We start from the raw sequence: 10,860 nt of genomic DNA, 5'->3' as shown, positions 1-10,860 counted from the left end.
CACTTCTTAAAGTTTCAATATACCTTCCTAGAAAAGAGAATCTGCAACCCAAAGGCTAAACAACCCAGAAATTTCCCATAAAAACTCAGACAACTAAGAGAGCTGCAAGCTAAAAACAAAGATCCAAATAGATTTCTTGAGTAAGGAAACAGGAGATATAACCAAATTAACATATAAAAACCTTCAATAGCAGGTTTTCAGTAGAGCAAACAACAAAACCACTAAACTACCAACAAAAATGCTCAATTAGGTGTTCTCGAGTAAGGCAGCAGGAGATTCCCTCTTTAATTAAAACTTTTGGTAATGCATCGAGGCCAATATCACATGACATAAGGCAATTTTATAAATATTAATCAACAGGTTAACCAACTTGCTGAGCAAAGAAGGCTTCAGATCTACAAAGATTGTGAGATCTTTCATGATTTATTGAATTAAAATCGCATCAGTATTAAAGGCACTAATTGATAGCCGAAGAAAGACTTGAAATAGCAGATTCTTGCCTTTTTCATTGTTATTTAGAAGTCTGCAATGCTTTAAAATAACTAACACCAAATAAAGCACAGTTCATGTAATCAAGATGAACTTCTTGTGAACCTGATTATAATGGAAACTTAACTATTTCCAGCATCTTATATCAAGAGAGGAAAAATTCTTTAGACTGGTAGGGGTAGGAAGTAGAACATCGAATGAGGGAAATCCCTTGAAAAGGGCAAAGAAGAAGAAGAGAACTTACTTCTAAATGTTTCCAGAAAGTGTAAGAAGGTTTAGAAACAATAAGCAAAACAATCTCCAGATCCCACGAATGAATGAAGTTAATCCAGAAAGGAATTGCCAGCCAATTGAACTCCTTCCTCAGTGTACGAAAAGAAAATCAAATCCCAAAACTCTCTCTGAATAGCTCATAAAGAAAACCTCAAGCCAAGAAAAAAATCTTCAAATCATCTAATAAAAGCTCTCAAACTATGTTTCCCTAAAATCTCTAGAAGAAAAAAAATCAGCCCCTTAAATGCTTCGCTCAAATGGGTATTTATAGTTGGCAAGAGCAAAGGGGTTCATCGACGGTGAGAGAAAGGGAGGTAACGAGAAGCACCTAAAAGGGAAAAGAAATTCATCAAGATTCAAAATAATGGGTTGTCAGATCCATTTGAGCGGGAAAAAACGTTATAAACAGGCTACCGGTGAGGCTATCGGTGATGAGAGCTCGGAAAGGGAGGAGATGACTGGAAGACCGGCAAGGGATCTCTAAGATTCGGTCAAGAGAGGAGGGAAAGGGGTTCGGAAAGGGAGGAGATGACCGGAAGACCGATAAGGGATCTCTAAGATTCGGTCAAGAGAGGAGGGAAAGGGGTTTCAGCTAGGGCAAAGGAAAATAGAGGCACAAGTAGATGTCCTACCTAGCTAAAATCGACGTTCCGGACGCGAGGGTGCAGTCCGTTTCGTCATCCAGGATCATCCGGACAAATTCATCAACAATCATGTCAAATTAACATCAATTCGCGTGCAACATGTCACAAAATTATTTTGACCCGATTGGAGCCTTTTAATGAGTAAGATGAAAACATTGACCGATCCTCTCATAAGCAACCACCAAAGTCAAATATGACGTAAGCAGTGGCAAGTCAAACATCACACGCGCCACAGTGTCCACCTATGTATTTCAAATTTCAATAGGAGCTCAATTTGAGCTTCAATATGTCGGCTTTTTTATTGACTCAATCAAATGTTGAGGATCTGAAACTGTCTATATTAAATTGCAAAGAGAGAAGAAATTGCTTGAATTTCTAAGGGGTGTGGGTCTCAATCTAGTCCTCTAAGAGAGTCAAAATAGGAAAATTTTAAGGCTAGATCCTAGGGTATCTAGAGAATGGAAGACATCAAAATGAGGTCAACAAATGGACCCCCAATAGGTGTGGTGTGCTGCACAAGCACAACGCACCTATTGGCATTGACTGAAATGATCAACCCAATTCCTCAAGATTGTCTAAGTAACCATACTTGGGATAAATCAAATGTCGAGTTTGAATTGAGGTGGAGTAGGATTTTAACTAGGGATTGACAAGCATATCTTGAAATCACTGTCATGGATTTGAATTTTTGAATTGCTTTTGAAATATGTGCAAAGAGAAGATTCCAAATTTGACAATAATATCAAAGAATGTGTGGAAGAATCAATATTAAATCTTATTTCAAAGGATGTAGAAGGATAAGTGAGGCAGAAAGACTATATCAACTCAGAATACCGCTGGGGAAGTTACATCCGAGCTAAAACTAGTCGAGGAATGCCAACTGTTAAGGAGATTATGCCAGATTCCAAGGAAAGGCTATACCATTTCAGGCTACCATCAGGGACATTATGTCCGAAATAGATCTAGTCAATGAATGGCAACCATCAAGAATATTATTTTGAATCTCAAGAAAAGACTATATCAGTTCATACTACCACCAGGGATATTATGCCCGAACTAGATCTAGTCAAAGAATGGCAACCAATAAGGATATTACGCCGAATTGCGAGGAAAGACTATATCAGTTCGGACTACCGCCAGGGATATTATGTCTGAACTAGATCTAGTTAAAGAATGTCAACCATTAAGGATATTACGCCAAATTTCAAGGAAAGACTATATCATTTTGGGCTACCACCAGGGATGTTATGTCCGAACTAGATCTAGTCAAAGAATGGCAACTGTCAAGGATATTACGCCAAATTTCAAGGAAAGACTATATCAGTTCGGACTACCGCTAGGGATATTATGTCCAAACTAAATCTAGTCAAGGAATGGCAACCATTAAAGATATTACGCCAAATTTTAAGGAAAGACTATATCAGTTCAGGGTACCGCCAGAGATGTTATGTCCGAACTAGATCTAGTCAAAGAATGACAACCGTCAAGGATATTACACCGAATTTTAAGGAAAGACTACATCAGTTCGGGCTACCATCATGGATGTTATGTCCAAACTAGATCTAGTCAAAGAATGGTCAATCTAGTCAAAGAATGGCAACCATCAAGGATATTACGCCAAATTTCAAGGAAAGACTATATCAGTTTGGGCTACCGTCAGGGATGTTATGTCCAAACTAGATCTAGTCAAAGAATGGCACTTTCAAAGATATTACGCCGAATTTCAAGGAAAGACTATATCAATTCGGGCTACTGCTAGGGATGTTATGTAGAAACTAGATCTAGTCAAAAAATGGTAACCATCAAGGATATTACACCGAATAAGATGAGAATCAGAAATGTGAGATATCTTATGAAATCATGTAGAAACCTGATAGTCGTATGAATTATGAATATGTGAAGAATCATGTGATGTGAAGAATCATGTGTAATCAAAGAATCATGTGTAATCATATGAAAATCGTGTGTAAATGAAATATGAAGTGTAAAAAATCCAAAGATATATGGAAACATGAAATTTGAAAGTTTACAAGATTGTGAAAGAAAAGACAAAACTTAAAGAAATGTAGGGACAGTCAACCCGGGGGTGAGAAAAACAAATTATTTCTTTAAAGTTTTCATGATTCTAAAAAAATGTTTTGTCATTTATTATTAATTACTTTTTTTATATATGTATATAAATATATTATTTTGAATGTTAATCATTAAATATGTTATTTTACAAATCATTCTTGCTTTTTAGCCTTTCTCAGAATTGAGAGAAACCAAAATTCATTTGTTTTATCAATCAATTGTCCAAATTTGCATTCACAATTGTGAGAAGAAATTCCAATGCATTTTCATTAAACTGTTATGCCAGGAGTGTAATCTGATACCAAATGTAATAATATTTGATTCCATCCGAAAAGACATAATCAAAATATTTTTTGGAACCATATGAATGATCTATATATCTAAATATTCTGTCATACATCAATAATTAGACGCATATCACTGAATCAAATCTGTATATTATCCAATCGATGATCTACTATCAGTATCTATGTTGAAATGGTAAGCTATATAAAGACTAGCCTCACCTTCTAACATATCATCGGAAAAGTAAAAAAAAGCAGCTTTTCCTAAACATGTACTGCGGTGTGTTGTCTTTTAACAGCTTATAGCTCATAAGGCTGTAAATTCTCTAACTCAGGATCAGGCCTAAAATGGAGTGGCACCTTATCTTCATTCATCCTCTTGAGAGTTATAGAAATTCTCGTACACGGTACTTCAGTGTTGCAGTGTTTAGCTACATCAGCACCGTTGCCTTTCAAAATCAAACTGATCCCACAGGTAAAGGGATTTCCACATAACCTCTGAATTCTCCATCACCGACAATCTGGATTTCTGTTCCAAATAGAATATTGCATTTTTTGATAAATGAGACTATGCAAAATGGTCTCGCAAAATCGTGATGATCAACGTGTGGAGGAATACAGTCACCAGCCTCATAGATATTAATTATGCAGCTATTGGGAATACAATCTACTGGCAAGTTGCGCCAAGTTACCAATCGTTTGATCATTCTCTTTATGAATGATGGTAAAGGGTCAACTTCGTCAAGGTGAATTATTCCAGGCCATGCAGATTTTCTTCCTTGTCTTGAGCAAAATTATAACAGCAGCCATACTGTATTGTAACCCTTCCTTTACCACATTTCCACTTTCTGGGCTCGGAATATGTTCTTCTCCTTTACCGACCAGCTCGACCCATGTCTCTTTCCAAAAAGACACGCTCCACAATATCATCCTGCTCACCGCCAATGAACACGTTGGTATGCAGTTCCAATCCTTCAAGTATATTAACATACTTTCCCTGAAGCCTTTGGAAGTGCTCAAAATTATGTTTTCTTACTTTCTCATATTTTTCCAGCTTATGCTCTGAAATAATTTGCAAAGGACGTGTTCTACATACAAATTAAGAAATGTAAGGCTCAATCTCCATAAATCTTTCTTTATTCTTTTCTTCTTTGAAAGTCATCCCTTCTTCAGCTTTCATGGGTTGAAGTGGCATTTTGACTGGCCGATTTGGGTCTTTCCCTTTTAATTTGATTGTCATTTGTGTAATAACTTCTTCATTTTCCCCTTGTTCTTTCAACTGTTCCAACATCTTATGGATGCGGCAATTCCAGCTTCTTTTCTGTGTGCGAGTGAGTGTTGCTTTACCTTTCGGCTGATCATCAGTAGGGGTAGCACCAACAAGCTCACATTTCAAAGTCATTACCATTGATTTGATTTGATTAATCACAGCGTTGCTCGATTCCGCTTCATCAACTTTTTTAAATTTTCTCTTCTTTGCGGCGGTGAATTGATTCTTATCTCTTCTTTGCGGCGGTGAATTGGTTCTTACTTCTAAATCTTAATATAGGCTTTTACCCAGAAAACTCTTCTTTATTAACTACGGCTAAGGCCGAACTCTCATAATCCAATTCAACTTAGTCAAAGTCGAGATCAAATTTAATCACCTCCTCCTTTGAATTTCTCTTTGTCAAGGGCAAATCCCATGCCATTTTTGAAAGTGAAAATTAGTCTTCCTCCTAACATTTTCTTGCACCAAAATAGGAAAACAATAAGTATGTCAGACCGGGCTCAAGCAAGAACAATATGAATTTTTTTTAATTATTTACATATATATATATATATGTATATAAATATAAATTACATAATATATTTCTTATATATACGTATTTAATTTACATTTATGTATATATACACACACACACACATATATATATATATATATATATATATATGTATATATATATATATATATTTACCTTCAAGATTCAGGCTAAGTGGAAGAGAAAAGAGTATCGTGTTATATGCATAGAATTGTACAGATAGAAATTATTACAAAATTATTATTATTATTATTATTCTTTTTTTAAGATATATATTTAGGTACATTTTGTTACAATTTTAGTTTCGGACCCAGTTATAACTAAAACATCAGTGTTTCTAGGAACAAGACTCTATTTCTAAAGTTTTCTCTTTCGAAACATCATGATGCGTAGTACTTTTTAGATATCGTTCATTGACAGGAAGCATAGGTCGTTCTCCTTGACAATCAATTAATTGATAGGCTCCTCCAGAGTAAACCTTCTCGATGACAAACGGTCCTTCCCAGGTTGGTTCAAAGTTACCTCCTATTTTACGATGTGAAAGAATAGGTTTTCTAAGGACAAGAACCAAGTCACTGAATTTAAAAGTCCTAGGGCATACCAGCTTATCATGTGCTTGAATCATTCTAACATGATATAATTCCAGATTTTGTTGAGCTATCAGCCATTTCCCTTCCAAATTTTCTAATTCTTCTAATCGCAATCTGGTGTTCTCTTCAGTAGTAATTTTATTGGCGACAGCAACTCTGAGAGATGGAAGTTGAATTTCTAAAGGTAACACAGCCTCGGACCCATATACAAGAGCGTAAGGAGTAGACCGAGTTGAAGTTCTGAACGTAGTCATGTAGGCCCAGAAGGCCTCTAATAATTGCTCGTGCCAATTTCTTTTGTTTTCATCCAAAGTTTTCTTTAGAATTTGGACGAGAGTCTTATTAAAAGCCTCGACCAATCTGTTAGCCTTCGGGTAATAAATTGTAGAATAATGTCAATTTATTTCGTGCCTTCTGACGAAGTTGTTGATTTTTATATTTTTTAATGCGGACCCATTATCGGATATGATTTTGCGTGGTATTGCAAAATGATAAACAACTTGATTTTTAAAGAACTGCAGAACATGGTGTGCTTTCACTTCTCAAAGGGGTATTGCATCTGCTCATTTGAAAAATAATCCATTGCAGCAAGTATGAACCGATGTCCCTTTGAAGATGGAGGGTCTATAGAACCTACTATATCTGTACCCCAACATTCAAACGGTCATGATGCTATTGTTGGGTGCAGCATGGTCGGGGGTTGGTGCAAGACCACTCCGTGTATTTGACATTGATGACAAATTTTGTCAACCTTCATACAATCGGTCATCATCGTAGGCTAGTAATATCCTAGCCACTTGATTTTCATTTTCATCTTAGGACCTGACTGATAGCGCCACAAAGTCCTAAATGTACTTCTTTAACAATTTATTGAGCTTCTGAACCATTCACGCATCTCAACCACATTTGGTCAAAAGATCTTCGGTAAAAAATATTATCTATTAAAGCATACGACAAGGTTCTTTTCTTTAGTTGATGTGCTACTGACTTATCATCCGGTAACTTTCCTGTTTGCAAATATTCTACAAAAGGTTGACCCTAATCTTCTACATTTCCTATAGCTTCCATTACTATTTCTTCTTTACCCAGTTTATCCAAAGTATCAATATCAATTTGAGATAAAACTTGAAGCCTTTGAATAGCTATTTTGATAGAATTTTCCTGTGGACATGCAAATTCCTTAGCGAGTCTGGCTAAAGCAACTGCAACAGTGTTCTCTCCTTTGGGATTTTGTATATTATCACATTTGGATATTGTTCTAATAGCTTCATTGTATAACGGTGATATTGCTCCAATTTGGGTTTCAAAATTTTATATTGTCCAGCAACCTGTTGAATAATCAACTGAGAATCTCCATAGATATTAATGTTAGTTACATCCATCGATATTGTCAATTTTAACCCTATTATCAGCGCTTCATATTCTGCCTAACTTTTTGTACACGATTCGGTTAGATGGTAAGAATACCTTAACATTCCTCATTCTGGTGTAATGAAGATCAGCCCAATTCCAGCTTTACCAGGTATTATTGTTTGCAATTCTTTATATTTTTGTGCTGAAGAAGCCCCATCAAAATACAATTCCCAACATTGAGTCTAGGGATTTTCCAAATTCATTATCTGTTCATCTCGTAAGTCATCATTGAGAGGAGAATCAGCGGGTAACAGGTGCACTTTGAGGAAATATGCTAAAATCTGCCCTTTCACAGCTTGGAGTGGAACGAAAGTTATATCAAATTGCAACAGTACCATGGCACACCTCGCTAACCTACCGAAAAGCATCAGTCGGTTCATTAAATATTGCAATGGATTAAACTTTGAAATAAGGTTGACTTTGTGAGAAAACATGCAGTGTCAAAATTTCTGGACCGCAAAGATTAAGGCTAAGCAATGTTTCTCGATCGGATGATACTTTACTTCCGTTGGTATTAAATCCGGCCTTAAACGATGGCTTAAATAATAAAGAGCATTTTCTTTACCCTCATCATTGACTTGAGCTAGCAAGGCTCCGATGGAGTCATCCAAAGCCTTGGTATAAAGTATTAAAGGCCTGCCTGAAATGGGTGCTGCCAAAATAAGAGGTGTCGTCAAGTATTGTTTAATAGTTTCAAAAGCACGTTGACATTTATCGTCCCAGGTAAACTTTGCATCTTTCTTAGTCAACGTAGAGAAAGGTTGACACATACCTGACAAATTAGAGATAAAGCGTCTTAGATGCGCCAATCTCCCTTGAAAGGATCATAATTGCTTTAAATTTTTAGGGGTTGGCATTTCTAGGATAGCTTTAATTTTCCCCGGGTCAATCTCAATCTTGCGACGGCGAACAACAAACCCTAGAAATTTCTCAGAAGTCACACCAAATGCGCACTTTAGGGGATTTATTTTAAGGTTAAATTTTCATAACCGCTCAAAAACAATTCTCAAATCATACAAATGATCTTCTTTCTGCTTGCTTTTGTTGACCAAATCATTCACATAACATTCCACTTGATTTAACATTCCACCTATTCACATAACATTCCACCTAATTATGAATGAGGTCATCAAAAATTCTTGTCATTGCTCGTTGATATGTTGCACCAGCATTTTTCAATCTGAAAGTCATCACTGTATAGCAATAAACTCCAATTGGCATTCGAAAAGTTGTAAACCTTTTATCTTCTGGAGCCATTTTTATTTGATTATACCTAGACAATCTATCCATGAAGGAGAAAATTTCAAGAGATGATGCAATATCCACCATTAATTCAGGGATTGGAAGAGGAAACTCATCTTTTGGGCATGCTTTATTCAAATCTCTAAAGTCCATGCAGATTCGAATTTGCCCATGGTACTATATAACTGGTACTATACTAGCCAACCACGTAGGGTATTGTTCTTCCTGTATGAATTTAGCGTCTATTAATATCTTGACTTCATTTATAAATTGTTGTCAATATCAAGATGCATTCTTCTCGGAGCTTGCTTAACTGGAATTGCAGTAGGATCTAGGCCCAATTTATGTACTGCGACTTCTGGTGCCAATCCAGGCATCTCCTCATAACTCTAAGAGAAACAATCTCTAAATTCTGTCAACAGATTAATCACATTTATAGATTCTTCTTCACCAAATAGAGAGCTAATAAAAATTGGCCTCGGTTCCTTTTCGGTACCCATGTTTATTTCTTGTAACTCATCTACTGTTGATTTAATCTCTTCTTCGAATTTTGGTGGGGCATTCTCAATTGCATAATCCTCATAGTTATCCAGAGCTTCCAAACAACTTCCTTCATACTCATTAGTAACAACTAAACAAAACTTTGTATCATCAATAGGTTCTACTGTGTCGAACCCAAGACCTTCTTTAAACTTGAATGTTTGATGATCACTATTCCAAAGTTTTTCAAAATATTGTGATTGAGCTATTGACCATTGCTTAGGCACCATACCTCGTTGAGCAAGATTTTGAACACAAGATGAGTACCAATCAACAGGTAATTCCATTAATTCAGAAGAAAATTATCTTCTAGATCCACATTGATTCCAGAACTAGAGGATGAAGAACCACGTTGAAACTTAATTGTTTTCATACCTGCATTATGTTGACCATCTGACCCTCAATTTTATGAGTAGAAATCAGGGTGAGGGCCATAGTTTTTACATAGCGATTAATCCGATCATACATTGAACCATAATCACATTTCTCTTTGTCTTCTAAATCAATTTCAAAAAGAGGTTTCTTCTAGTTAATCGTCGTTGGGCCTTTCCTTATTTTTTCATCTTCAGAACTATCTTCTAAACCAATGTTGATGATTGAACTCTTTGGTTCAATAATTTTATCATTCCTTCCATGACCTCGTCCCCGGCCTCGACCTTGGATACTAGTTCTAGAGGAACTCTCACCCTCTTGTTGTAAAGCGGTAATAAAAGATTGTAGAATCGGTATTGGATGACCTTATCTTTGTATATCTTCTGGACCCTTTATGTTTCTTGTAATATCATCTTGAGGTGTAACATTCCTTTTCAGAGGAGTATAGCAAGTAGCATCTTCATGAATACCTACTTCATGAATTGAAATTTTGCATCTTCATGAATACCTACTTCATGAATTGAAAATTGTTGTAGATTTCCCTTTATATAATATTCTTGTCCTTCCAAACAATACTTTATGCATTGGTGTAGTGAAACTAAACTATTCTCATGAATCCAGGGTCGGCCCAAGAGAGCATTGAACGAAGTCTCAGGATCAATGATATGAAATTTCACAGCTGTTACTAATTCTCCAATTTTCATCAGTAATGTAATTGATCAAAGAGCTCTTTCCCCTTTCTAGTTAAAGCCTCTTCACATCATCTTATCAGCAGTCAATTATCTTGCGTATATGTCCAAATAGGCTAAAGTCCTTCAACTCATTATATTAATGGATGCCTCTGGATCCACTAATACTCTGGAGAGCATAAAGTTGCCGATGTTGACAGAAACATACAACGAACGATTATGATCAGTAGTTCCAAGTAGCAAATCATCATTTGTGAATGTTATTTTTGCTTGTTCCATTAACGAACAAACCTCATCTGAGGAAGTACTAGCAAGTTGAGCTAAACATATTTCTGGATCTAGCAAAGCTTTTATTAATGCCTCCCTCATTTCCCTTGATAGGATTAGGGCATCGTATATACTCAACTTAGCAGGTAATTTCCTAAGATGGGCTAGTACATTATAGTCCA

At 36.1% G+C, this 10,860-nt stretch overlaps 1 protein-coding gene across 1 annotated transcript; it reads right to left on the bottom strand.

The window, feature by feature from the left end:
• Nucleotides 1–4,221: 4,221 nt before the first annotated feature.
• LOC110037282 lies at nucleotides 4,222–6,409 on the bottom strand. Its single transcript, XM_020741886.1, has 3 exons — nucleotides 6,167–6,409; nucleotides 4,642–4,760; nucleotides 4,222–4,546 (listed from the first exon to the last, which is right to left on the bottom strand). Exons 1-3 carry the CDS (start codon nucleotides 6,407–6,409, stop codon nucleotides 4,222–4,224), a joined length of 687 nt encoding a protein of 228 aa, XP_020597545.1.
• Between the last annotated feature and the right edge of the window lie 4,451 nt (nucleotides 6,410–10,860).

Source organism: Phalaenopsis equestris, unplaced genomic scaffold (assembly GCF_001263595.1).
Source record: "Phalaenopsis equestris unplaced genomic scaffold, ASM126359v1 Scaffold217995, whole genome shotgun sequence".
NCBI classification, from domain to species: domain Eukaryota; kingdom Viridiplantae; phylum Streptophyta; class Magnoliopsida; order Asparagales; family Orchidaceae; genus Phalaenopsis; species Phalaenopsis equestris.
Note: the sequence above shows the minus strand (reverse complement) of the source record. Positions and strands in the feature narration are given on the sequence as shown.